General features: G+C 52.5%; 10 protein-coding genes across 10 annotated transcripts; 5 read left to right on the plus strand and 5 right to left on the minus strand.

The window, feature by feature from the left end:
* Positions 1-1,382: 1,382 nt before the first annotated feature.
* On the plus strand, positions 1,383-1,820 carry N7468_010512 (uncharacterized protein; the record flags this gene model as incomplete). Its single annotated transcript, XM_058479807.1, has 1 exon — positions 1,383-1,820. One exon carries the CDS (start codon positions 1,383-1,385, stop codon positions 1,818-1,820), a length of 438 nt encoding a protein of 145 aa, XP_058325330.1.
* Positions 1,821-3,827: 2,007 nt separating this feature from the next.
* Positions 3,828-5,734, minus strand: N7468_010513 (putative MFS transporter; the record flags this gene model as incomplete). Its single annotated transcript, XM_058479808.1, has 8 exons — positions 3,828-3,872; positions 3,925-4,063; positions 4,125-4,555; positions 4,607-4,922; positions 4,978-5,179; positions 5,243-5,353; positions 5,404-5,491; positions 5,540-5,734. 8 exons carry the CDS (start codon positions 5,732-5,734, stop codon positions 3,828-3,830), a joined length of 1,527 nt encoding a protein of 508 aa, XP_058325331.1.
* A 952-nt stretch (positions 5,735-6,686) lies between these two features.
* N7468_010514 (putative hexokinase Kxk) lies at positions 6,687-8,405 on the minus strand (the record flags this gene model as incomplete). Its single annotated transcript, XM_058479809.1, has 6 exons — positions 6,687-7,274; positions 7,334-7,561; positions 7,620-8,027; positions 8,091-8,116; positions 8,184-8,306; positions 8,366-8,405. The coding sequence occupies 6 exons, from the start codon at positions 8,403-8,405 to the stop codon at positions 6,687-6,689; spliced, it is 1,413 nt and encodes a 470-aa protein (XP_058325332.1).
* Positions 8,406-8,996: 591 nt separating this feature from the next.
* N7468_010515 (SIR2 family NAD-dependent protein deacylase) lies at positions 8,997-9,981 on the minus strand (the record flags this gene model as incomplete). Its single annotated transcript, XM_058479810.1, has 3 exons — positions 8,997-9,218; positions 9,256-9,795; positions 9,859-9,981. The coding sequence occupies 3 exons, from the start codon at positions 9,979-9,981 to the stop codon at positions 8,997-8,999; spliced, it is 885 nt and encodes a 294-aa protein (XP_058325333.1).
* Positions 9,982-10,382: 401 nt separating this feature from the next.
* On the plus strand, positions 10,383-12,868 carry N7468_010516 (Golgi transport complex subunit COG4; the record flags this gene model as incomplete). Its single annotated transcript, XM_058479811.1, has 3 exons — positions 10,383-11,567; positions 11,638-12,383; positions 12,421-12,868. 3 exons carry the CDS (start codon positions 10,383-10,385, stop codon positions 12,866-12,868), a joined length of 2,379 nt encoding a protein of 792 aa, XP_058325334.1.
* A 643-nt stretch (positions 12,869-13,511) lies between these two features.
* N7468_010517 (uncharacterized protein) lies at positions 13,512-15,341 on the minus strand (the record flags this gene model as incomplete). Its single annotated transcript, XM_058479812.1, has 4 exons — positions 13,512-13,623; positions 13,677-14,758; positions 14,975-15,159; positions 15,227-15,341. The coding sequence occupies 4 exons, from the start codon at positions 15,339-15,341 to the stop codon at positions 13,512-13,514; spliced, it is 1,494 nt and encodes a 497-aa protein (XP_058325335.1).
* Positions 15,342-15,987: 646 nt separating this feature from the next.
* Positions 15,988-16,208, plus strand: N7468_010518 (uncharacterized protein; the record flags this gene model as incomplete). The annotated part of the gene is made up of 2 exons (XM_058479813.1): positions 15,988-16,062; positions 16,098-16,208. 2 exons carry the CDS (start codon positions 15,988-15,990, stop codon positions 16,206-16,208), a joined length of 186 nt encoding a protein of 61 aa, XP_058325336.1.
* Positions 16,209-17,740: 1,532 nt separating this feature from the next.
* On the plus strand, positions 17,741-18,602 carry N7468_010519 (uncharacterized protein; the record flags this gene model as incomplete). The annotated part of the gene is made up of 4 exons (XM_058479814.1): positions 17,741-17,789; positions 17,839-18,217; positions 18,274-18,483; positions 18,536-18,602. 4 exons carry the CDS (start codon positions 17,741-17,743, stop codon positions 18,600-18,602), a joined length of 705 nt encoding a protein of 234 aa, XP_058325337.1.
* Positions 18,603-19,857: 1,255 nt separating this feature from the next.
* pmr1 (Ca(2+)/Mn(2+)-transporting P-type ATPase PMR1) lies at positions 19,858-23,156 on the minus strand (the record flags this gene model as incomplete). The annotated part of the gene is made up of 3 exons (XM_058479815.1): positions 19,858-20,432; positions 20,501-22,994; positions 23,085-23,156. The coding sequence occupies 3 exons, from the start codon at positions 23,154-23,156 to the stop codon at positions 19,858-19,860; spliced, it is 3,141 nt and encodes a 1,046-aa protein (XP_058325338.1).
* A 987-nt stretch (positions 23,157-24,143) lies between these two features.
* N7468_010521 (kleisin alpha) lies at positions 24,144-25,949 on the plus strand (the record flags this gene model as incomplete). Its single annotated transcript, XM_058479816.1, has 2 exons — positions 24,144-24,407; positions 24,474-25,949. The coding sequence occupies 2 exons, from the start codon at positions 24,144-24,146 to the stop codon at positions 25,947-25,949; spliced, it is 1,740 nt and encodes a 579-aa protein (XP_058325339.1).
* Between the last annotated feature and the right edge of the window lie 1,197 nt (positions 25,950-27,146).

Consider the following 27,146-nt stretch of genomic DNA (forward strand, 5'->3'; position numbering starts at 1 on the left):
GCCCCGAAATTGCCGGGATCAAAGTGGGAAACAAGTTCCTTGATGAAGAATCCACGACGTCCTACAGTCCCACTTCCTGTTCTCGCCTGGCATGTCATTCGCCAGCCCTATCAGTCCACGAAGCTTGCATTGCCTCGATTTGGCACCGCCAGTGGGGCTGTGTTGCTTAGAGCATCATGCCCAAGTTTCCCCTATAGCCTGACCTGATCTTCCAGGAGCTATCGGTCATCAATTGTCGTAAAGGTCATTTGTAAGCCTTCTTAGAAACTAAGCCCCTAGGCAGATCCTTCCGAGCTGGAGAGGAAGACGGCGAGCATCCCCAGAATACGGTATGCAAATGGACAATCGGTAGCAAGTCAGCGACGTCACCGAGTCTTGACAGCAACAGAATGACAGGTTACCCAAGCGAGTAAGCCTCCAAAGCAGATAGAACCAAGAGGTCACCAGCGGAGGTTCTTCCGCGTAAAGGGGGGGATGATTAATTCCGTAGTCTGTTCCGCGGTAATCGGGATACTGAATTAGGAAGCTGGACTACTGGGTTGGGCTGAGTTGGGGGCTATTGGTCGGCTCGTCCAAAAGTTGTTTTTAGCGTGTGATGAGGATTTAAAATATCACGGAGAAAGCAGAACAAAGGAGGTTGAGCGGTCTGGGCCGCTAGGGGGGGGGGGAACTCCCATGGGAGGGAAAACCTTCAGGAGGGGAAAGCACACCGACAGATTTGGGGGCAGTTTCACTTAATAATATGGCAGAGGCTCAAGACATGGCGGTGATGGAGGCCATGCCCCTCCAAGCTGAAGGCTTGGCCGCTCTGGCACGGCCAGCGATTCGCCCTTCAGCTGTCGGCGCAATCTTAGCGCGCTTCTCGAGCTGAGCCAATTCTAGGCAAAAGGTCCTGAGACGGGCAGCGATCAGCACCGCTCGTATGGTGCAGCCAACCGCGGCTCACCAGCACAGCCCAGCCCTACGTCGATGCGGGCGCGATACGCAAGTCGCGCCATGTGGTCATCTACTTAAAGCCATGGAGAACCCCACTGCGTACTCGTAAAGCTCACCCCAAAGCTCACTTTCAACTATGGATTCCCACTTCATGCCTCTGTACGACTATCCCCGGAAAGAGAACCTCGAGGGCCTCGAGGGCTACGGGGGCTACGAAGGGTACGAAGGGTACGAAGGCCACGGCGTCAAAGGCTTCCACCTTCCACATCTCAACATGCCACCCGAGTCACAATGTGCTCTGCCCTATGACACTTACTCGCCATACATGGCCGCCATGGACAGCCCATTCCTCCAGGGCAGCACCATCCCTACAACCGAAGATTATACATGGCTGCAAGTCCCGACCATGCCGGAGATGCCTCTATACGGCGATTCCGCCCCAACACATGCAGACAGTCTATTCTCATGGCCAACCTCGGCTCCGTCCAGTCTGGGGGGAATCTCCCCAGCCCTCCTCACGACCTCCCTCCGCCTCTCCAACACCCGCTACCACCGATCTCTCATACCTGGGCGCCCAAATGGAAGATGGCACCTGGCGCTGCACATTCCCCAGCTGCAACTCCAAGAATTCCTACGAGCGAGTCTGTGATCTCCGCAAACACTACAAGCGCCACTCTCGACATCTCTTCTGCCGACACAACGGCTGCCCGAAATCAATATCCAGCGGGTTTTCAAGCAGAAAAGATCGTGCGCGACACGAGGCGCGGCATAACCCTACCATCACTTGCGAATGGGAAGGGTGTCCTCGACTCTTCAGTCGCATGGACAATATGCGCGACCATTACCGGCGGGTTCATCAGAAACAAAGTCGGGCGCGAAAATAAAGCCTTGGAGAGGATATAGAAGGGGAGCACGACGCGCAGTCTCAGGACAGACCAAACCACCATGTATTTATAATTGAAAGCCTGGGGTCCACAGCAACAAGGGGCCTCACGATGCATCTTTCTGGCGTTGATATTTATTGAACGTGTTATATTTTAGAACAGTCGATTTTCTCCTATAGAAACTTTCATATACCCTTTAGCGCCTTCGGCACCTGATTAATCTCCCTCAAGCCTACAAGTCCTCTCTGGAGATCAACGTGAAGGAAGCATCCGTGGTCGTACCGAGCAGCCGGTCATGGAAGCATGCCAGGTCCGTATGGTTCTTGTAGATGTCACCATCCTGGTACTGGGCACAATCGAAGCATTTGGTGACAATTCACCACCAGAAACAACTGGTCGGAGGTAGACGCCACCATCCTTACAGCACCCTCGTACCTGCCGAAGTTCTCGTCATCATCATGTTCATGCAATAAGTCTTATCTTTGTTTCTTCACATCTTTGGATCTCCGGACTATTGTCCACCCATGATCGCAGGCGTATTCTGACACGAGTAAACTTGGGGCGAACCCCGCAAAACTCCTAAGCAGATCCCTTGTGGTGTTGGATGCCCTTAACCACCCTCAATCAGTGGAGCCGCCATCCCAAGGCCGCCGGCCATGGACGGCAACGTTGGCGTCATCTTTGCTGTAAAAAGTGATGTGAAGTCTGGCCTGCCGCGGTAGATCTGACACTCGAGACAAGAAAATGCGGATAGTAGAAAGCCAGATACCGGGAGATAAGGCCTTGATCTGGAAGACGGCTGTTTCCATTCGCCAGTTGCCACACTATGTACTTCATGGTTGCAGCAACCAGCCAATGTCCCCGCTATGCAAGCAATGGTGATTGGCATTATACGCTGCATACTAGCCTGCGTTATCGTGATTGGCTCGCTTCTTGGCGTGTCATAAGGCCCCACTTTGGACGCTAGCGGGAGTTCTGCGCACGGACCCTCTACCCCGGACATATAGTCAGTCGCTTTCTCCTACCATTCCTCTTCTTCTTCTTTTCCTTTTCAGCGCTCTTTGCCAATTGGCTTAGATCAAGTGTAGTATCTGTTCTTTTCAGTTTAATCACTGAAAGTGTTCTCTGGAACACCCTGATTATTCTTATTTTTGGAACCCGCGGCCGGCCTCTGTGCTTGCGCATGCCAGCCGCACAGTGTCATTGGGCTTACACTATTCCCTCTCGACGCGAACACCTTTTTTTTTCACCTTTCTTCACCCTTTTTTTCATCAACCGTGTCGGCTTGTCCGGCCGCTTGGAGAAGAACTGGTGTATGCGCAGTAGCGGGACATGTGTTGTTGACGTTTGTGGCCGGCCTGCCCACCGCGTGATAGTATACAAAGCACTTTGTTCTATACAACTTACGATGCAACTTACGAGGCGACCACGCAAACACGCGACCATACGCGACCACGGAGGATCTTCTATGGTTGTTTTGTTTTGTTTTTGTTTTGTTTTTGTTTTGTTTTTTGTTTTGTTTTGTTTTTTATCTTCTTTTTCTTCTAAGAAAGCCCTTCTATTCCCCGTAGGAGGTCCAGTATGAAAGTCTACAAATAGAGCCAGGGATCTCACTAGGGCCCCCCCAGAGCCTACTATATGATATCATCGTTCATTGGCGACAGTTCTCCGTAAGCTAAAAAGGCTGGGGATACACTACCAGAGTCCATTTCTAGCAATGTTGAGTGGGTCTCCCAAGAAATGGCGCTGCGCCGTTTGCTGCAGAGGCGTTGGCCCATCAGCCCTTCTAAGGAGGACCCAATCTCTACTTGTACAAGCACTGACCATGTTTGTACGGAGGATTTGAATGCTAGTAGGCTAGTCCTATCTAATCATCGGTCACCCATCAAAATATTCATAGTACTCAGATAGTCATTTCTGCGAAAAATAAAATTACCGAGCCAGAGCTTGCTTCCCCCGTTGCCTTTCTTCGACGGAGCTTGCATCAATCCCTACTAATATAGTGCACTATAATACATATCTGAAACCCTTGTTTTCGATCTCAGTTTGATCCTGTAAAAATTATTAGTCGTCTATGCGAGTCCAGCCAGGAAAGGGAACAGACCAGCATGCCATTTTCCACAGCATCCTCCTCGGAAACTCCCTCTTCTAGTGCCTGTTTGTCTCGGCGTTTATTCTCGAGGTACATGTACAAGTACAGGCTGACAATGCAAAGTAGCTTGACAACATAGCCAACGAGCATTCTGAAAACTTGTCAGCTCGGCCATGGCCGTGGATTGATTGGACAATGTCCGCGTCACTCACGCGATGTATGCACTGTGATACCCAGGCGCCTCGCTCGACTTGAAGGTCTGCGGTCCAATAATATTCCCCACACAGTAGCCAGTAAACAAGAGCGCACTAGTTACCTGCTTCTTCGTGTACCCAGCGATGTTGGAGCTGAGAGTCGTCAGGGCCATACTGAACCCGAGCCCCTGGAAAAAGCAGAGCCAAAGCGCGACGAGACGACCCCATTTATTCGAATCGGGCAGCCCGACCAGCAGGCCTGCTCCGACGATGCAGGTGATATTGGCGAAGATCATGCAAGCACTCCGGGCATGGAACTTGCTGTCGTATTTCGTAGCGAAGACTCCTCCGAACAGAATAGTGAGGAACTGGACGGCGCCTCCGGGGATTTGGAGATACTGGGTGCCCAGCGTATCAAACCCGAACGACTTCACGATAATGGACGTGAACTACCCTTCGTTAGCCTCGTTTCTGCCTCGGTTGATACGAAGGGCTCATACACTAGTAAGAGCCGAGTTGGGCACCTGCGCGCCGATCGCCATCACGAACAAGAGCCAGGTCTTGGGATCGCGGACGGCTTGCCACGCTTGCTCCCATTTGAACTTCTCGTTCTTGACACCTTGTCTGTTGACCGCCACACGCTCGACTGCGATGGCCCTTTCACGGTCATCCAGGAATGTCGCTGTCGAAGGGAGATCGGGCAAGAGCCACAAGGCAAAAAGACCAACGGCTACGGAACAGGCGCCGAAGATGATAAAGACGTACATCCACCTGGGTAGTCCGCTTGTGATGTGCCCAATAGCGTATCCGAGCAGACTGATCGATATGTGAGCTGGGGTCCTGCCCGGCAGAAGGCAGAATGGTCTCTTACCCTCCAAACATGGTTGCAATGCCGTTGGTGCAGTACCATGCTTCTAGCCGCAGAGGCTGTTCTCTTGCGGTATACCACATGCCCATCATTAGTACAAAGCCGGGGTTGACGACTGCCTCAACCATGCCCAGGACAAACCGATTCGATGCGATGCCAGCGAAGTTGTAGCATGCGGGCGTAGTCATGAGAATACCACCCCACGCTATATCACCAAATTTTAGCTATATATTACTCCGTTCATGCAATACATATTATCACATCTTACCAATCGTCGTCGATGCGAGGAATTTCCCGACCGGCAGTTTCTGGATTGCCAGCCCGGCCGGGTACTGCGCGATCAAGTAGCCAAAATAGAATATAGAGCCTGGAGCAGACTCTAATTAGGAATGGCAGCCTAGCAAAATATCCAAGACGCCTACAACATACCAAGCCATGAGTAGTCTTGCCCCACAAGACCCGTGCCCTGCTTCAAGCCGTATACAGACGCGAAATTGAGGGTGTTCTTGTCCAAATACTATGCCTCATGAGCAAATGAGCATCCAACGCCATAGGAGCCACGAACCTGCAGCAAGTAGATCAGAAATAATAACGGAATCAACCGCATATCAATCTTGCGGAGCACAGCCTTCTCTTCCTCAGGCGTATACACCAAGCCCCTGTACCGCCGATAGGTATCGTAGTTCTCGTCGAGATCCGAGGACGCCGTGGTCGTCAGCGGAGGCGAAGTCGCCGCTTCGAGTTCCTTCTCGCTTCCCATATCGACCAAGAACCGGGTAAATAGATCTTGTCAGAGTACAGGGCCGCAGGTTCCCAGATGCAAAACGAAACGGCTTCCGCAAGATCTCCGATTCCTGGGCCTCGCGGGGTTTTAAGGGAAATTCCTCCAGTTGACACGGCCTAAGTGGAGCATAAGCTGGATGCTATAGGCCCCACTAGAGCCTAGAGGTCCGGGGGTAGCTCTATTCGAGGATCAAAGTGCTGATCGAGATGGAGCCGTCGCCAGCAGGACACAAGGCGTCGGACACATGCTCCCGGTTTGATTATACTATCATTTCTAATTATTCTCGCGATATCTATACTAGGATTACTGAAGAAAAGGTCCTGTCAAGTCGTTATCAGCCTAAATTGGCACGGCTCCAGGCGCTGAGAGAACTGGTGAATAAGTGGAGAAAATCACGACATCGAAGCGCAGATTGCGTGTTGAGCCAAAAGTCAATTCCACCAAGTCGCGCCGTTTCACAGTTCGGCGAGATGCCGAGTGTTTAAGATTATCATCATTAGCAGCATAACTTAGTGGCATGCAAGTTTTGGGGTCAATATGGTTTGGATGGTCATAATCTCATTATCGCCTACCTGGGCTTTTTAAGGTTATCGGCTTGAATCAGGTCCCACCGGCCCCGTACATAATTCACAACTTCGCGAAATTCCTAGTAATTCCTAGTTTGCTGATCTTTGAACGCTAGAATTCAGATTCCATTGATCTTTGTGGTCTAATTTACTAGTAGAGCATGCGAGGAGTCTGTTCTCTCGCTCCCTCGGAGTATACAGAATCAAAGTCTGGCCACCGTCTTGACAAAATTTACCAATTCGCATGACCAAAGACAGTGAAACGGCGCGTGAAATGCTTGGGATATCCAGAGTCCTTCCTTTCTTCGCGACTTGTGTTCTTTTCTCTCTTTTGTTTCCAGCTTCGAAAAAGAGAGATCCGCTCACAGTAGAGTCTTCATTTCCTCCATGTCGCGGATACCTGCCAGGTTACCGGCCTTGACACGCTTCAGGGTCAAGGCGGCAATAAGAGCAGCACCAACACCGGAACCATCCTCGGCAGCCATGATAACGACCTTGTCCTTCTCTTCAGGCTTCCAGTCTAGGATTTCCCGGAGGGCCTGGGCTCCACGGGCCTTGAAGTGAGGGTACTTGGTGAAGACGGAGCCGTCAGCGCCAACGTGGCACGACTCGATGTTCTTCTTTGTGCAGATAGCAGCCACACCACAGGCAGACAGACGAGCAGCGCGGGTTCCAATCAGCTCGGCTAGGCGGCGGGACAGCTCTAATTCAGGCTCGGTAGGGTGAATGCCGAGTTCGCGGACGAAGAGATCATAGGTCTCGGACAGGTTCTCGTAGGGGTCCTCTTCAATTTTGGCGAGGAATGAGGCATCCAGGATGTATGGCTTGCGAAGCTTCGACACGTCCTGGCCGTTGAAAATCAGGCCGGGCTTGTTGTCGACCAGATCCACAAGGGCCAACCGGAAGATTTCGCCCAGGTAGAGACCGGCGGTCATCTTTTCGAAAGCCTGCTGGCCGGGGCGGGAGAGTCGCGATCAATGATCTCATCAAATTTAGTAAGAGGGAGGACCACGCGTTCATTGTCAAACGCTCCGTATTCACAGTTAATAGCAATCGGCAGTTCGGGGTCAAGGTTCAAGTGCGCAATCTTTGGCACGGATCCAACGTTCTCCATGTACGCCGCATTGACACCAGTACCGAAGATACAGCCGATCTTCATTTCAGGATCGGTGTATGCCGAAGCAATCATTGTACCGGTGGTGTCGTTGATCAAGGCAGCCACCTTGATGGGCAAACCCTGAAAACATAGTTAGTTCAGATGGGGCGCGGGAACGATGGCGCGGATGTTGACATACCCGCTTTTGCAGAATGGCCTCCAGAGGAGGCACAACGTCCTGACCTTCGACGCCGTCGATATCAAATCCCTTCGTCCAGCGTTGCAAGATGCCGTGGTCGATGTATTCTTGGGTGGCCGGGTAGGAGAAGGTGAAACCCAAGGGCAACTTGGTCAGATTCTCCTCTTCGTGGTGGGACTCAATGAACTGCTGCAAACAATCGGCAATGTATTCCCACAGCTCCTCGGCGGTACCTGTCTTGAGCTCCTCCGGCATGCGGTACTTGGACTGAGTGATATCGAATGCGCCCTTCTTGTCGGTCAAGGTGATTTCGCAAACACGCAGGTTGGTGCCGCCCATGTCGAGGGCCAAGAAGGTACCCTGTTCGTTGCCATCAGGGAATCCCATAACCCAGGTAACATTCATCGGCTAATTTTCTTTATTAGTAGAGCGAACTTGCAGGGCTTCGATTCGGCGTTCTGGCGATCTTACAATGTTTCCGCCCTCGACGCTCAGGCCTAATGTTTAATTATCGTAAGCCTGGATCGCATTCATACTTCGGAAAGTCGCGGAGTCCAAACATACCCTTCTCCAGCTCCTTGACGAAGTGAGCGACAATCTTCTTCAGCAACTGGCGGTCCACGGTGAAGACATCTTCAAAGTCTTTGATCTGCTGCAGAAGATTCTGCGGCAGATCATGCATGGACCCTGGACAGACGGAGTGATTAGCACAGGAAGAGTACACAAATCGAATTCATCGAGCTCACCCTTGCGAGAGGGAGGTTGTTTGGGGCCGATTCCAACCATGGTGTGTTTTGGGAGGTGTAGGTGTAGATGGGAGGGGCAGGAAACCAAGGGAGGAAATATGACGATAAGAACGTGGGGCAGCGATCAACCTGGTTTGGGTCCCGGTGGGAAAGTCCCCCAAGCTCGGGGCTTCGCTTTCCTTGCATTTTGCTGCGCCGTCCCACGAATCACCTCGCCCCATTTTCAGATGTCTTGTTTTACTACTTTCTCAGCTATGGCTTCTTTGTTTTGTTTTGTTTTGTTTTTTTTTTCCTTTGATTTTTGCTTGTCATGCTCATAAAAGCTACTGTTTAGGCTTTGGTTCTCGGAAGCGGGGATACACGGGGAGAATCTTCGGGAACTAAACGCAAGCTGGATTTGCGTCAATGATGTAAAAGCTAAACCTGGAGACTTCGGTAGCTTCATCTCAATTCATGATCTAGTGGGAACGGCGTCCAAAGTGTGGGAAAACATGGCCCAGTCCACTCTCGGGCGAGCTGGAGCTAGATTGTGAGGCTGACTGCCCCAACCGTGCGCGGACTCGGTCCTGGTACGCACCGGACAAGTCCAATGTACGATCAACGTCCTCCGTCAAACGTTCAATTTCTCGTTTCAGTTGTTCATCGCGGTCCTCCAGGGGCGCATTTTCCTCTCCCGGTCCTTGGGGTCTGGGTTCGTCTTTTCCCACAGCGCCTCCAACTCCTCCTCCCACCCCATAGCCTTAGCAAATTTCCGGACTCCAGCATCGCAGTCGCCCAGGAGGAGAACGTCGTCAGCGCGAGATCCCAATCCACCGACCTTCTCCATGTTGATGAGAACACGGGGGGGTTCCCTCTCGGCAGAGCATAGGCAGGCTAGCAAATGGGTGGACCGTCAGGCTGGTCCCCATCACGATACACAGCTCTGCGAGTTCCGGCTTGGAGCGTTCTTCAAAGAACTCGCGGGGCAGGGCTTCTCCAAAAAAGACAATATCGGGTTTGACGAGCCCATTGCAGTCGGGGCAGTGTGGGATCGAGGCCTGTGCAACATGCTCGCGCATTTGATCGTCAGGGAACGCTTTCTGGCAATCAATGCATCTCTGGGTCGCAAAGCTGCCATGGGCTTCCACGATCATGTCCCCCGGAACCCCGGCCTGTCGCTCGAGGCAGTCGATATTTTGGGTGAAGTGTTTCAAAAGCATACCCTTATCGTAGAGTAGCTTGATAAAAGAGTGAGCGATGGTAGGTCTGTACCGACCGGGATAAAGCTCCTTGGCTAAGGCGTAGAATGGCTTAGGGTTCTCGCGGAAGAAACTGATGTCGAAGACCTGCTCCGGCTCTTCCAGATCTAAGAATTCGAGGTTCGCGTAGAGACCTGTATCCGGAGATCGAAAATCAGGTATGCCTGCAGAGGTACTGATTCCTGCTCCCACCTAAATTCGAAATAGATTGAATGATGAGCCCCTATACTTCCTAGACTTCGTTCCTGTACATACCATGACTACTATCTTTTTCACCTCATGATCTTTGATGTACTTGGCCACCCCCTCCATAGTGCGCGATTCCAGCACCGATGGGGGAGTGGAATCATCCACCACAGTCGACTCTTCGTTGCCCATGGTGCGGCCACGAGGTCTTCTGGGGGTTGTATGACGACGCCTGTGGCGGCGACCGATGGCGACGGTAGTAAAGTCCTTTGCGACAGACTATCACGGCAAGCGTCCAAGCGCAAGATGATAGTAGAGATAAAGTAGTTGCGGAGTGGGGGAAAAGGCAGATGAGGAACACAAAGACTTTTGGATTGGCAACTCAAAGATCAAACACAGGCAGTCGGTGTTTTTCCAGATTCCAGGGCAGCTTCTCACAGGACAGGCAGCAAGGCATTTACCTGTTCAGCTTCAAAAGCTTTTTTACTCTCTGATGGCGATAAGAGACTCAAAGTCCGCACTCACCGCCTGCGGGTTTTCGTATCGTTGTCAACAACGTGGAGTTCACAAGCTCCCACTTTGAGCCCCAAACCATGGCCGTCTCTCACCTGACCAACGGTCGTGGCTCCCCGTCAAATCCCGCGAATACCAATGAGTCCCCTGCTCAACCCGATGTATTCAATGCGAGTTCCGTCGCCGAGATAAAGGCCGCTTTGTCCCACCTCCACACCCAAGAAGCCTCCGTGACCGCCCGCCTCGATGCTCTGGTGACCTCACAAAAGGATTTCTCGCGCGAATTGGGTCGCCTGGATCTCCTGCGCGCCCATATCGGCACACAAACGGCCACTACGCGAACAATCAGCCATGGCATGCTCTCTGAAGCCGCAGGCACCGCCGACCGAATTTCCCGCGCCGTCCGCCGGCTCGACCTCGAACAGGCGCGAGTCAAGGCTACATTGGAGGTAGTCGAGCAGGTTGCAGAGCTCAAGGCTTGTGCGTTGGGAGTGGCGGGATCTATGGGCGCCTCGCAAGATTGGGAAACGGCGGCCAGCTATCTGCACCGGGCGTCGCAGGTCCCGTCTGCGGTGATCAATGGCGCGTTTGCAGCGGAGATGGTCCCTACAGCAGAAGTGCCCGACCCACCGAGCGTGACTCTGGAAAATGCAGCTGAATCGCTGTGTGGATTATTCTTGCGCGAGTTTGACAAGGCGGTTCAGGAGAACGACGGGGCTAAAATTACTCGGTTCTTCAAGCTATTCCCGCTGATTGGTCGATCTGAGGTTGGGTTGGACGTGTACGGGCGCTATGTCTGCCAAGGGGTGGCTGCACGAGCACGTGGTAACCTGAATAGTACCGGCGCCAACAAAGACGGCTTCTTCTACGCCAATGCATTGACGAAGCTGTTCGAGCATATTGCCGGGATCATTGACAGCCATAGCGGGCTAGTTGAGCGCCACTATGGCCCTGGGAAAATGACTCGTGTGATTGAACGTCTACAGATTGAAGCCGATGTTCAGGGTGGCATTGTTCTGGATACCTGGAGCGATGAGCGGCATGTGGATCGCAAGCTGATGGATGTCAAATCCTATGCATTTACATTTCTTGTGCAAAGCTTCTTGCCTACTCAACGGGGCCAGGCTCGCGTTCAATCACCAACAGTACCAGCGACTGATGAGGAAGGAGTTGACATGAGAGAGATCGACGAAATATTAAACGAGATGGCAATCATGCTGGGCCGGTGGTCTCTGTACTGCCGGTTCTTGACTACTGCCTGCAACGTAAGACTTTTTTTCCCCCTCAAAGAATAACATGACCCAAACGAACAATCAGCCCTGACTTCGCCCGCAGCCTCCTACGGAAGAATCGAGGGGTGACGAAGAACAACAGTTCGCACCGCCTTCCTTCCTACAGGAGTCCACATTGGCCCGCAAAATCAATGACCGACTGGTGAACCCATTCAACGTGATGACAACCTTTTTCTTCCGTCGATCCGTGGAGAAGGCATTCCAGCTAGATGAATCCCCTACAGGATTGAGCTTACACCAGCAAATCAGGGCAGACCCTCCCTACATAACGTCGGCCGTCGATACGATCATGTATATCGTGGACAAAGTATTGCAGCAGTCCCTGGCGACCTCTCAGGAAACCGTGGTAACCAGTGTGGTCCCAACCCTTTCACGAGTCCTTGGCTCCGACTTCATCGGCATGACGCAGCGTAAAATGCGCGACGAATACTATCCCCGAGCGCCTACCCCAGGCACTCAGCCTCCAGAGCAGACCATCATCTCATTCCTAGTGCAAATCAACAATCTTGATGTCGGAGTCGACTACATCCGCCGCATCGTCCAAAACAACACCGGCTCCAAACAGCCCCCCTCCAGCGAAGGGCAAGAGCCCGAAGTCACTGAGCAACTACTCTCGCGATTCCCAGATCCGGCCTCCGCTCTGCGCGTTGCCAAGACCCTCCAATCCCTCAGCACCTCCTTCGAGGCGAAAGTCAACGAACTCCTCACGGACGGGATCCAAGTCGTCTTCAACAACCTGATCAAGCATCGCCTACGACCTATCCTCGCCGACGCCTTTCGCGACATCGAGTACCAGCCCGGCGATGAAACGGACGCCCCCCGACAGCCACGACGACTACCACGATCCAGGCAGCAAGGAGCTTGTCCGGCCGCGCTTCGCAGAAGGCTGGGCCGAGCTCCTCGGCCCAATGGCCCGGATCATGACGCAGCAAGCATTTGACCGACTGTTGACCGTCACCATTGCCTACTTTGCTCGACTCCTTGAGAAAAGACTCTGGTCTTACCAGGGTCGTGTGAACCCGTTAGGCGCGGCGAGACTGGAGCGCGACATCGCGGGTCTGGTGAGTGCTGCAGTGGATGTTGGTGGGGCGGGTGTCCCCGGTCGCTACCGTCATCGTGAGGCATTCGCGCGCTGCGTGCAGATGACGCTGGTAATGAGCATGGATGAGGATGAGTGGGATGAAGTGCTGAGTGGTGGGGAGGCGGCGGAGGTGGTGGAGAAGCTGGGCCGCGAGGAGAGGGTGCGTGTCCGGGGCATGGTGAGACGTGGGTAAAAGCTACGTCTGATACATGGACGGGCTATATAGGCACTTGGACGGATTGCTTCCGGTGCGGGATATTTGAAATGGCATAGCATGAGTAGCGCAGCTTTGTTTATAATTTGTCTATTTAACTTGGTTTCATTTTGCTACGATTTATCTGCATGATTTTGTAAAATCGGGAACGTGGACGGGTTCAAAATCAAAAAGTCTCTATATTGTATAGCAGATATCTTCAAGTCTGCAATAGCAGAACTTCGTCGCGTGCTTGGATCAGAACATGGAATATGCAAGTACATTTTCAGCTCCCAAGACATAATAATGACATCCGCTCGTCCCAAGGGGGAAACGCCAGAGAGAAAAACAAAAGAGGCAGATTCATCTTCTCCAATATACGTGCAAAAAGGGGCAGGAGGTGGACGGAGGTGTGAGAAGCAGGAAAAGGGTTTGATATTCGGAATCTCGAAGGGCGCGGCAGATGGGATATATAAAAGATGTCGGAGGAAATCAAGGATGAGAGGATAGGAGGAAAAAGGGTGATATAGCCAAAGCGCCAGGCTTTGCACATGCCAAAAAAGAAACACGCTAAGGGGGGGGAATATGGACAAAATTTTTAAGACAAGAAACGAAAAGAATACTAGAAGAAGAAATGTCCGGTCTATGCGCCCTCCGTCTTCTCGTTGCCGGGGAGGATGGAGGAAGGCACTTCGACTGCCTCGCCGGTGTCAGGGGGGGTTCCGCTCAGCAGCTTGACGAGGCGCAGGAGTGACCTTCATTTCATGGATGGCCATGTCCCCATCGCTGCCACCGTGGCTGCTCTGACTGACACCGTTGGGAGCTCGGCCGTCGAGCATCATCCTCGCTGTGCTCGCCGATGCCGTAGCGCTGATCGTCAGGGATATGGTGGCCGTCCTCCAGCTGGACTTGCTTCTGGGGGGTCCAGGCGAGGTAGTCACGGCGGACTTCGACATAATCGTAGGCGAATTCACCGAGCTGGTCGTCGTCCATACCGAGGAGCTCTGCTTCCTCGGAAGCGCGCAGCTTCAGGCCGGGGATGGCGTTGATGGCGAAGGCGATAATGGCGGACACAACGAACGCGTAGGCTGCAGCGGCGACAATGTAGGCAACCTGGATGTAAAGCTGCTTGTAGTTGTGAATGACCCATCCACCAACACCGCTGCCCGTGTTCACGCCGTCCAAGCCTACAATCGAGTCGTCGCCGAAGAGAGCGTTGAAGATGAGACCGACGATGCCCGCGATACCGTGCTCCGCCAACACATCCATCGAGTCGTCAATGCGGATCCAGTACTTGATCTTGGTCGAGTAGTTGCAAACAATACCAGTCACGACTCCGAGAATCACACTCGCCCAGGGCGTGATGAAACCGGAAGCTGGGGTAGCGGCCACAAGACCGGAAATAGTACCGGAACACCAACCGACCATAGACCACTTGCGCGCAAGGCGCCAATCGAGCAGAACCCAGGTAATCGCTGCAAAAGCAGCAGTCAGGTTGGTGTTCCAGCAGGCCATTGTCGCGCGCAGGTTAGCACCGAACGAGGAACCGCCGTTGAATCCAAGCCATCCGAACCACAGGAAGCACGTGCCGAGAAGAATCAGCGAGACATTGTGAGGGCGGAAGTTGAGCATCATGCGCTCCTGTCGGCGACCAAGGACCATCGAATAAGCCAGCGCCGTGAATCCAGATCCGATCTCCACGGGGCCTCCTCCCGCGTAATCCATCACACCGTATTTGAAAGCCCATCCGTTAACATTCCAGGCCCAGCAGGCCAGCGGGCAGTAAACAATTGTCGCCCAGATAAAAGTGAACACCATGGCGGGGAGAAGCCGACCGCGTTCGGCGACAGCTCCCATGACGATCGCTGCTGTGACACCACAAAATTGCATCTGCTCATGTTAGAGATTGTCCATGGTCGCCTTCTTTGCAATTGAAGGCGGGGGGAGAAAAGACTGACTTGATAAAACGCATAAAGTATGTCTGGAATTAATGGGGAGCCGGGGCTGGGAGCCGCCAAAGTCTTCATCAGGCCAAAGTTGCGCAGATTCCCGATATAGCCGTTGGTCGCCGTGGGGGAGAAGGCGAGCGAGTAACCCCAGAAGTACCATTGGAAGGTAATGACCGAGAAAGAAGCCATACAGGCCCAGATCATGCTCAGCGCGGACTTTCGTCGGGCCAGACCAGAGTACAGGAAACCCAGACCGGGAACCATGATCAGCACCATTGCGGAGGCCACAATAATGTAGGCCTGGTCCCCCCGATTGAAACCATTTGTTCAAGTTTTCGGTGCCTGTGGCAATTAAGAGTATTAGAGCGCGCAATTTCTCAGCGAGGATACCACAACAGTCGTCACGTACGGGAGTTACCGCCCAGGTCGGGGTTTGTCGAGAGGTCGTAGTCGGAGGGAGCTCCTAGCCAGTTGTACGAAGCATAGTCCGGCGCGTAGGCGCTTTTGCCGTTGAAGTCCGACATAGTCAGAGGTCGGGTGAGCTCGAAGAGCTCGTCTGTGGGGTGAAAAGAGAAATTGGATACTCCAAGGTCGGTCGTTGGAAGGGATATGGCGAGAAATAAGGTCGGCAAAAGTTGAGGCACGCGATGATTCTGGGGGGAAAGGAAATGGTCGCCACGGGGGAGCAGAGCAGAAATATAAAAAGAAATGGAAACCTTGGGAACAGCTGCGGAGTGGGCAATACACTCGGATCGACACCGGCCCACCAAGGCCTAAAATCGGACCAGCGAGAGCCCAGATAACAAGGGGCACCGAGAAAAAAAAAAAAGCAACGAGGCCCCTGGTCAGTGATGGTCTCAGCTCGGGCAAGGCAGTCCTAGTCTCCAATCTAATTAAAAAAAAAAAAAGAACCTTTAGGCGCGGCTACCGAGGAATTCCAAAGGTTAACAAGCCGCAAACAAGATTATGACAACAGCAATGGGATAATCCCCTCCCACAGCTGATAAAACCCCGGGCTTGGCTGTACACCGAACGGGACGCTGTTGATTGGACTAGAATGGGACTTGGAAGTCTGGACCTGGGAGATATTCTGGGATCTTCTTGATATTCTTTGATATTGTATTTATGGCACTCTCTAACGATCATCAGCAATACAACCCATACATCATCATGAACTCCAACCTGAAGGGGGACCGGCTCCGAAAGCCGCAGTGGCGAAACTTGAAAGACGTCCGAAAGGCGTCGGTACGTGGATCTTGCAATGGAGTCTTGGCTCGCAGGTTCCTTTTGCTGAAACACGAGGTGTCTCCGATTCGGTAGCGGAGACCATCTCTCCGGGGAAGAAGAGCCCTGACACATCGTACCTGCGGCTCTCCACGCCCTTTATATAGTCCCAGCAGAGCTTCCAGAACATGCACTTAATTATCCATGTCCACCGCCACGGTACCTACACAAAGATAGCTTATCGGTCTGCGGGCGTGTTTCTGGGGTCCCCTGGAGCTCCAATTCTGAGCCGGACAGCATAACCGAAGGGGCTTATCATGGACCCGACATGATTGAGGATTGCAAGAAGTCAACTTCGCTATCAGCGGCGGGTAATTGGACAGGCTGAGCACGCTTCTCGTGTCTGTGATTGGCTGCAGATAAACCATTTTGGCCACCGGCCGCCAGTGGAGCCAAAGTGGGCCCAAATCGGGTCCCGCTGCAGGTTAAGCCTCTGCCGCTTTCGGTCTAGCGGGCTCTAGTAAGCAACACCAACTAGCGATGCTGATTGGCTCCAGATAAGCTGCTTTTGCCGCTGCCGGGTTCTCCCGGTTCGGGCAGCTTTTTCACTCCCATTGCGAAGCCAATGCCTTCGACTACAATTTCCGTTGAACAGAAAGGCTATACATTGCGTACATCTTGAGTCGACTGTACCAGGGAAAAAAAAAAACCTCTCTCACTAAATATCATTACTCCTAGTAGACGTCAATTCCTAGTCGTCTTGCCTGCCACCGATCCGAACTCTAATATCTGCAGTAGTAGTCATCGACTTGCCCGTCGCATGGGCTCCGCTTTCTCCCAATTTTGACACGGCCGATAGTTCTCTGCAGGATCTCTAGCTCTTCCATGGAACTCCACTAAGACTTCATAGTTTGAGAGACTCGGATCTGCCGTCTCAAGTGCCAGAATATCGTAATCACGTGCAGAAGTGCAGAAGACCCATTCCTCGGAAGCTCCACTGCATAGAACGCGTGTCTACATACTTTGTAGAGTTGTGGGGTATGTGCGACTGTGAGACAACTGCCATAGAATGTAGGTACTCAGCTTTATCTGAAACAGCCCCTGGCAGCCTCGATCTCCTCGGGCCTTAAAGTCGGAAACTCTGCGTGTCACGGCGCTATGGTCTCGCTATCTAGTCAGCCCACAGCATTTCCGGCGCGCACAGTCGCACTGAAGTTTCGAAATCTGTGCTCTGCTAAGTTGGGCGAATGTTTCTTCTTGAGGCTGATTCATATTTCCTAGCACTAGCAGCTCAATACCTCTGGCATTCCGCCAATTGATCGCATGTTTCCCTATCCGAGATCTTATTCGTCCCTCTCCCATCGGTGGGGCCGTCGGTATCATATCACAGGGTCCAAGTGATTAACCTCGACAAGCTCCTGCAAGACCAACGTCACCGGACACAAAACAATTTGTAATATGTTGAATCTTATCCCACATGATTGCGCGTAGGGGTTTTAGGGATTTTCCGGGGTTCAATCTGGGAAAAGACCAAGCTGCACACCGAACTCCGGTGAAGGAGTGATTGGTTTCTCGGAGACTCTTTTTTCCCTCTCCACGAAGCAACCCCCACTTTTTGAAGGTGGCGTGGGATCTTCGCTGATATCCAGTTCGATCCAACCAAAATAGGCCCCCCCTCTACACCGTAGATTATCTCACCATGCCCGACAAAGACGCCGGTACCCCTCGGGTCTTCCTCTACCGACACGGTACGCCCCAGCTATGGACCTTGCATGTGTCCCATCCTAACCTGTTTAGGCCAGACGGAATGGTCGCAGAATGGCCGTTATACCGGCAAGACTGAGCTAGAACTTACCAAGAATGGAGAAAACCAAGTCTCTGCCTCCGGCAAGATCATTGTCGGTTCGGGCAAGCTGATTGACCCCGCCAATCTGGCCCACGTCTACACGAGCCCTCGTCGGCGGGCCGTCCAGACGTTTGAGATCGCCTTCTCGGAGGCCGATCGACAGGCCTTGCACGATGCCAAGAAAGTCTCGCTCACGGAGCGACTTGCCGAGTGGGACTATGGCCAGTATGAAGGCCTCGTCACCAAGGAGATCCGCGCCTTGCGTAAAGACCATGGTCTGGACGCCGAGAGGCCTTGGGACATCTGGCGGGACGGATGCGAAGGTGGAGAGTAAGTCGGGGCATGGACACATTGGTTGGAGCACAGTTAACCGCGATCACATTCAGGTCGTCCCAACAGGTTAGTGACCGTATTGACGATCTTATTCAGGAGATCCGCGCCATCCACAAGGGCAACATGCGCGGAGAGAACCCCTGCGACATCGTCCTGGTGGCCCATGGCCATTTGCTTCGTGCCTTCACCAAGCGCTGGCTGGGGTATCCACTCGAATTTCCTCTGTCTTTGATGCTCGAGCCGGGTGCTGTTGGTGTTCTGAGGTAAGAGTGCTCTTGCTCCGTATCTCATGTGCAGGATTTAACTGGTATACAGCTATCAACATCATAACATTGATGAACCTGCCATGTTGGTTGGATACGGGTTCCCGGTTCAAGAGTGAGCCTTTGTCTTCTATAAGCATAAGTATATAGATTAGCTAGAGCATCAAGAACAATAGATTGCGTTGCTTTTCTGGTATTTCTAACACGAGGCTTACTTGGTTACGAGTCGCACTTCGGTCGATCTGTTCATTTGCTTTGATATTGGAATTAGGATAATTCGAGTGGTGTTCAGTAAGCCTGCTTTGTCCCGAGCTCCAGAAGCGACTCGCAATATATATCTTGCCTTCGACCCCTGACCCGTGATATATAATCTCAATATGACCAATACAACTCAAATTAGAAGAGAAGAAGTCTAGAGCCTACCAGGGCTTACAATGTTGGATTCAGCAGCTATGGTATCAAAATTCTACCAAAGCTGGAGCCCAAACGACTAGTTTTTCAACCCACATCCTACTCATCAGACGTACCACCGCGGGTCCCACTTTTCACATAAATTCTGCCCCACTTTGAATGGAACAGGCCAACCAAGGCCCACAGAAGCCTCGCAGAGTTTGACGCGAGATCAGATACCCCTCTTTCTCCAGTTTTCCCAAGCAAGGCCGGCTGGCCCAATGGCAAGGCGCTTGACTACGAATCAAGAGATTGCAGGTTCGACCCCTGCGTCGGTCAAATATTTTTTTTGATTTTTTTTCCAAAATCCCCTTGAGTTAAATCCTTTTTTCTTTTGGCTCAAGTCTCGGGAATCGAATAGGTAGGAAGGAACTGGGCGTGGCCGGATGGTTGCCATGTGTGTGAACAGAAGAGAAGCCCGGCTGGAAACCTCAGGAGCCAACAGGGAAAGCAAGATCGAGAGGAGACATAGTTTATTTCTATGTTGCGATACGGAGCTTGATCGCTTTGCATCTAGCCCTCGGCGGACTAGCGAGCAACTACAGGAAGAGGTGACAAAAGGTACATAGCGAAAAGACATAGGCAAGTGTACACAAGCAATAGATATGGAAAAGCCCAGGGGGTGTCTCCGAGGGACTACTAAGAGGATCGGAAGCTAGAGAAGGCTCAAGCCCAAGACCAATGCCCGTCTTTGACCCTCGACAAACGTCGTAAACAACAGATTTGCGAGGCTATAGACCGAGCGAAGATATACTGTGTAGTCGTAAACGGAATCCATTCATCGGGCAAATAACCAAAGCCCATCTAGGCGAATCTATTATGTATAAAAGGGGATATCGCCCCAACCAGGTAGGTTACAAACATTCACACAGAGAAATCATCTAAAAGAAAACAATGCTCGCACCCACCCAGATCAAATGCATGTTAGACATTGGCACTATACCCGGAGCCGAGGCCACGCCGGCGCTGAAGTGCATGATAGTATTTGCGGCCTTCATCAACCCAGAAGACGGTGCTGGCAAGGCAGACAAGCTTAAACAGGGAGCCAAAGCTGAGAGGCTCGGTCTGGAAGATGCGCTGGAAGAGCGGAAGGTAGATGACACAGGCCTGGCCAGCTAATGACCCCAAGACAGCGTAGTTGAACATCTTGTTTCCGAAAAGTGAGATTTCGCCGCGCAGGACTGACTTGCCCTCGCTGCGGCAGGTCAATGCGTTGAACATGTCGAAAAGGACAAAGCATGTGAAGGTCATCGTGGTATCGTGAGCGGTGACTACGCCGGATCGTTTGCCCAGCGGCTGGCCATCGGTTGCGTCGCCCATCTCATGGATGTAAATGGCAAGTGTGCCAAGCATGACGACCATGGCGGAAGTGAGAACGCGTTGGATGAGAGGCCTGGTCAACACTCGTGCGTGCTTGGGCCGTGGCGGCCGGGTCATGACCATCGGGTCGACAGGTTCGACGCCAAGGGACTGAGCCGGTGGGCCATCCATGAGTATGTCTGGAGAACAGGTTAGCAAAAGCATGCAGAAAGGAGGGGGTGGAATCATGAAGAGCCGCGAAACGTACTTATCCACAGAATCTGCATAGCATTCAGCGGGTTCTTGAAGCCGAGAGTCGTGCTGAGAAGCACAAGACTAAGAGCAGCCACACTGGTACTGAGCTGGAACGTGATGAAGTTCTGAATATTGTAGAAAATCCCCTTGCCCTGCTCAATGGCTCGCAGGATAGTCGAAAAGTCATCATCTGTTAGAATCATGTCGGCTGCCTCCTTGGCAACATCAGTTCCCAGCTTGCCCATGGAAATGCCAATGTCGGCCTTCTTAAGAGCTGGCGCATCGTTGACACCATCGCCAGTCATGGCAACCACATCCCCGCGAGACTGCAGAGCACGCACGATCTTCATCTTGTGATCTGGGCTGGTACGGGCGAAGACGGAAGTGGTTGCGATTGCTTGGGCAAGTTCAGTGGTGCTCATACGATCGAGATCATGACCACTTAGAACCGAGCGGGCTCCAGCGGACTCGGTGACCGGTATGCCAAGCTTCTTTGCAATGGCCACGGCGGTCGTCTCAGCGTCGCCTGTAATCATGATGACCCGAACACCACCAGACATCAGTCGTCGGATAGACCTGTGCACGTCCTTGCGAGGCGGGTCAGTCATGCCGACAAGTCCCGCAAACACCAGTCCGTTATACCGGTCGTCGTCATCGGCAGGGCTGCCCTTGGAGTTCGGGGTTGGAGATCGGCTGCCAAAGCCACGCACGCCTCTTGACTTGTCTCGCACAGCACCGCTGGCAAACGCAAGGACGCGAAGACCCTCAGCTGCCATGTTCTCAGCTGCTTCTCGAATTATCTTGCGCCGAGGCTCGTCCAGTATAACCTCCCGGCCATCCTTGGTTAGATACGTATCTGAACGGGCCAAAACTTGCTCCAGAGCACCTTTGATATATGCCACACTAGAGTCACCAGAGCTGCTTCCAATGATGACACCCATCCACTTTCGCTCGGAGCTAAATGGAGTTTCCGAAACACGAGCGCTGATTCTGTCACGAACATCGTCTTCTCCTAGAGTATCTAGAAGATCCAAAATAGCCACATCCGTAGGCTGACCGACCCAGCGACTTTTCACTGCTGTCGAGTCTTGGTCAACAGTTGAGGATAGAATTGCCGCAGAGGATGCGCTTGCCGGGGAGTTTGCGTGCATGCGAGAGAGACGGGCGTTATTTGCGATATTACCCACTCGAAGAATAGTGCGAGCTGCTGGCCCAGGCGATAGGACCGAAGCCATGTCCCGCTGAACATCAAAAGGTCCAGCCGAATCGAAATGCCACAACTTGGTCACGGTCATATGGTTCAGGGTGAGCGTTCCCGTCTTGTCACTACAAACGACATTGACCGAGCCCAAGGTTTCAACGCTGGGGAGTCGACGCATGATAGCGCCTCTCTTAGCCATGCGAAGAACCCCAAGAGCCAATGTGACGGTGACAATGATTGGGAGACCCTCAGGGATAGCAGCCACGGCAAGTGAGACACCAATAGTGAACATCTCGAGGAGCTTCCTTCCCTGCAAAAGACCAATGACTACGATCAATGCAATAACACCGAATGATATATAACTGAGCTCTTGACCCAGGCGATCCATAGAGAGTTGCAAGGGTGTACGGGGGCTCTCGATCTCTTGCAAAGACGCTGAAATGCTTCCAAACTCTGTCTTCGCTCCTGTGGAGATGACGATTCCCTGCCCATACCCCGAGCGGACCAGTGTACCCATAAACGCGATGTTATGCTGTTCGTTCAGACGGATGTCGGCTCCAACAGCACCGGAGGCCGGGGCATCGTAAAATGGGGATCGAGGGGGCGTGGTGCCTTGAGGAGCCTGAGCCGGTGCTCCGAGAGTACTGCGAAGTGCCGCTGAGAATTTCACGACCGGCTCGTTCTCGCCGGTCAGGTTAGACTCGTCAATTGAGAGGTCGGTCGCTGCAGTGATTCGAATATCCGCGGGAATTCGATCACCAGTGGAGAACAAAACTAAATCTCCGGGCACCAATTCATTTGCCGGAACCGTCGTGGAAGCCTTCAGGGCAGCTGACGCGGTACCCGGGCTTTTGCTCCGAAGCTCTCCCAGCTCAATGCCCGACCTAGCAGTCCCTGGCGAGGCATTTTCGTTGTTTCCGTAGGCGGATGGCAGATCGCGGATTAGGTGGGCGTAATGCGGTACGAGGCGACTCAAGGCCTCCAGAGATTTTTCCGAGCGGTACTCCTGTACAAAACCAACAGTGACGACAATTGTGACGGCTAAAGTAATACTGATAGCATCGTCATAATTGCCCATGATAAATGATATGCCAGCGGACGCTAATAAAAGGAGGATGAGCGACTCCTGAAATTGCTTCAGGAATCGGAGCCATAGGGGCTCGGGGTCCTCATGCGGTAGTTCGTTCGGTCCGTCACGAGCAAGCCTTATCTCAGCCTCTGCAGGAGTCAGTCCATGGCTAAGAGAGGTTTGTAAGCGCTCCGCAGTTTCGTACGGTTCGAGCCATGAGTACGTGGAGGTTGAGGTCTGTTGGAATGAAACAGCGGTTAGCCCCTTAGCAGACTTCAAGCGCTTGGATTGGTGCGATCCCAAGGAAACGATAGGGGCGGAGCTTACCGATGAGGGCACATCTAGTCGCGTGCCTAGGGGGGTTTGTGGGAGAGGGTCGCGAGTCGGGTTTTTGTGCATTATGCAGCGGTAACGCAGGCGTCGCGGACCTTGACATTTCTCATGCCTTGGCCGGATATCGGATTTGGCAGAAAGAAACAACGCGTCAAGCCTAGCGGAGGCCAGTGTTCATCCCGCCTCAATTGGATGTGGAGGGAGAGGGGTGCTGGAGAAGCGATCTGGCAGCAAAGCTTCGGAGATGGTGACTTGTTCCAGACTGGGGATGGAACTAAGTGGGAACTGGGAACTCTGGGAACGGGCCGTGTACTGGAATCACGGACAACTTCACAGCACCCCCTATCGATGCAGAGAAGATATATAGACTGAAAACACCAGATGTCAATCCTGCGTCGATACCGAGCCTACCACGTGCATAACTATCAATCTCCAAGAGTCCAACTTGTATGGAAACGGTCTTCATTCTCGAATCCCATGATTATGCTTTCCCTAATGGGGACCTGGAGTCAACCGGAAGTTAGATAATCCGACAGGATGTCTTAGGATTAGCGGGCAGACGCGAACGCCCAATCAGAGTGCAGACAAGCCACGCGCATTCCCAGCCTCTCGCATTTTGGATTTTCTAGGCTGCTGTGGCAGGGCCCGGGGCCCGTTTCATCTTGCCAGACCCCATTACATCAGCAAGCATTCCCAGCGGCCCAAAGTGGCTGGGTTCACCTGACTCGCCCAAATTCCCACGCGCATCCCTCGTTCTTTCTGGTTTCTCTGCCAACTTGACTAAATCGCTCCCGCCTCACCCTGGTCGCACCTGCCATCACCACCTACAAGGCACTCCTTTGCGAACTTGGGCACATTTGGTCCTAGTCAAATTTACACGCGAAAAGAGGCAGAAAGGCTACTCATTCCCGACTCGTTTGTTTTCCCGGCTTCGACTGCGCGCGCGTCACTCCCCTGTCACGCTCCACCCCGCGCCGGGCGGGCTCATCCCTTTCCAACTTCAGAAGACTTCTATTCTTATTGTATAGTGTCATTTGCTGAACATTACGCGCCATGTTCTATTCGGAAACCCTCCTTTCCAAGACCGGTCCGCTGGCCCGTGTCTGGCTGTCGGCCAACATCGAACGCAAACTGACCAAGTCGCATATCCTGCAGTCTGACATTGAGGGCAGTGTCAATGCCATTGTCGACCAAGGGCAAGCGCCCATGGCTCTGCGGCTGAGCGGCCAGCTCTTGCTCGGTGTTGTGCGAATTTACAGCCGCAAAGCGCGTTACCTTTTGGATGATTGTAATGAAGCATTGATGAAGATCAAAATGGTATGACCCGATTGAGACTATATTCCAAGATCAGACGAAACCAACTCTAACGCTTTCCTCTCCCAGGCTTTCCGCCTAACAAACAACAATGATCTGACTACCACTGTTGTTGCCCCGGGTGGCATTACTCTTCCCGATGTGCTGACTGAATCTGATCTGTTCACCAACCTGGATGCTTCTCTTCTCTTTCCTCAGAATCTGAATCTTGAGTCTACAGGCAAGCAGGCTGGCGCTCTGGACTTTGGAAGCCAACTTCTCCCGGATAGCAGCTTCCGACGATCAGTATCTCAGGAGCCCGCGCGCCTCGAGGACCCTTCCCTCGTTGATCTGGACCTGGGTGAAGATGAAATGCCTCTTGGACTGGACACCACCATGGAAGTTGGTCGAGATGCACCCCCACCTCGCCCTATGGAAGACGACTTGTACAGCGATGCCGGAAAACTCAATGATAATGATGACTTGGGTCTCGACTTGGGCGAGGACGATGTTCCCCTGGACAAGATGGATTTGGATGATAATGTCAATGATTTGCTTCCCGATGCGCCAATTGACTTTGGTGGAGACGATGATTTTGGTGGACTGACCCCCCGAGCAAACGATACACACCGGTTCAACCGCGATACCGAAAGTCCTCTTTCAGACGCTGGATCTGTACAGATGAATCAATTGGAGGAAGAATACAACCGTGAGGCATCTGCTGAGCCTGAAGCTGCTGCCCAACAAAGCCGTACCAAGCGCCAGCGACTTATTGAGATGGATGAGCATGATCATCTCTCTCAAGGTCAAATTCGGGAGCAGCAGGAGGACCGCTCCGCCATCCTCAAGCCTACTTCTTTCCTTCCCCGCGACCCAGTTTACCTCACTCTCATGACTCGCCAGCAAAATGGAAACTTTGTCTCCAGCATTTTTGGCGAGGAGCGTAGCCGCGGCCTAGCCCCCGAACTTCGTGGTTTGCTGTCTTTGGAATCCGTCAAGAAGGCCGGTGAGCTGAAGCGCAAGCGTGACAGTGGAATTTCTGACATGGATGTTGCCGCTGCCGACCTTCCTGCTCTGGACCTTGGGGACGACGATGCCGTTGCTCCACTTGACGAGGGCATTGGCCTTGATACCACGTTCAACCAGCGATCTGAGATTGACTTCCCCGGAGATGACGGCGAGCAAGATCTGCAGTTGAGTGACGATGGAGGCATTGCTGAGCCTCTGGAGGAGCTCGATGACACGATCCATCCTGTGGATACCGAGCCCGTCTCCATTGGCACCAAGCACGCCGTTCACATTCTGCGCGAACAGTTGGGCGATTCAGAACAAAAGAAGAGTGTCATCTTCCAGGACCTGCTTCCTGAGCAGCGCGCAACCAAGGCCGATGCTACCAAGATGTTCTTTGAGCTTCTTGTTCTGGCAACCAAGGACGCTGTCAAAGTTGAGCAACCCTCAAAGACTATTGGCGCTCCACTGAAGATCCGCGGCAAGAAGGCTCTTTGGGGCTCATGGGCAGAAGAGAATGCCGGAGGCGCCATGAGCCAATTGGCTCAAGCTCTGTAGAAGCTTGTGTGATATTCAAAAGTTGGAGATATGTCGGCGTATTTCACATCCATGTACAGTTGACTTTACCATGATCGGCGGATTTTAGGCTATCTGGTAACTGTCTGGGGATAGCATCGATTACATGACTGTCAGGCGTTCTGGGGGTGGATTCGGAGAAACCGGGGTCTTTGGCGATTACTGCTGTGATGGGCTTTGCTTGGAGTTTCTTCCGCTATAGCGGTATTAGTGAGTCGTCTATTGTTGTAGTCTTAGCAACCTAGTTAATTGAACATACCCATATTGATATTCTTGACCTTGGTTTCTGTGCTGCTTGGAGAATAGGCCGGTCAATTGCTCTAGCGGTGTGCTCAGTATTAATCCGAGCTATTGTATTCATTGATTGCGTATCTTGTGTATCGGCCAACGGTTTCACAAGAGTTTCCTAGAGACTTCTGGGAAGCGAATCGCAAGCATATCAACCGCCCCTTTCTCGACTGCATCTAGGGAGTTCGAGCCAATTTTGCCGGCCCATCTCGCGTTGAAATGCTTCATCTGATTCGTCCGTTACGCCAAGGTACATTATCCAGCGCATCTTATGTTTGGGTAAACCACTTGGTTTCATCAGGAAACATTTGGCACTCCGGACTTTCTGGCTCCTTGCAGGCCTCCGAAAGTTGATCCGGGAGGCCCGCGTGGCCCGCACGGCCCGTTCGGACGGTGTATTTTTACTCTCAGCAACATCTGAAGGGCTGTCCAAGTTTGATAGGTAAATTAAGGTCTATAAACTATTGAGTTACGGCTTTCAATGCAATCTGTAGGCATTTAGATACCTAGCAAGAGGGAAAGCCGAGATCAGTGCTGTCGCTCTCGGCATACCGGTTACTGTATGCCGACGAACAGTAGGATTATCGCTTCGCATCTCGGAATTGAAATAACCGGACGTTTCGGAGAGGTCGAATCTGAGATGATCTTGAGGCCAGGTAGTTCCCAGCTGATTTCTAATATCGGATTTCTCATGTCGAAGTAAGGGGGTTTGCTCTCAGGCTTGTTGATGAGAACAATCGGCGTTGGCGGCCGACGGTGGGCTCGGAAATACGCAAAAATCTTAGTTTTACCGAACGTCAGTCGCTTGACTCGGCGTTTGCTTTTATTTTGGATATTGATGATACACTGAAGCATAGTAGTATAATCTAAGCTAACGTACTGTGTTGGCCC

This window comes from Penicillium chermesinum (assembly GCF_028974085.1).
Source record: "Penicillium chermesinum strain IBT 19713 chromosome Unknown utg000009l:1.0-952002.0:1.0-954369.0, whole genome shotgun sequence".
Taxonomy (NCBI): Eukaryota; Fungi; Ascomycota; class Eurotiomycetes; order Eurotiales; family Aspergillaceae; genus Penicillium; species Penicillium chermesinum.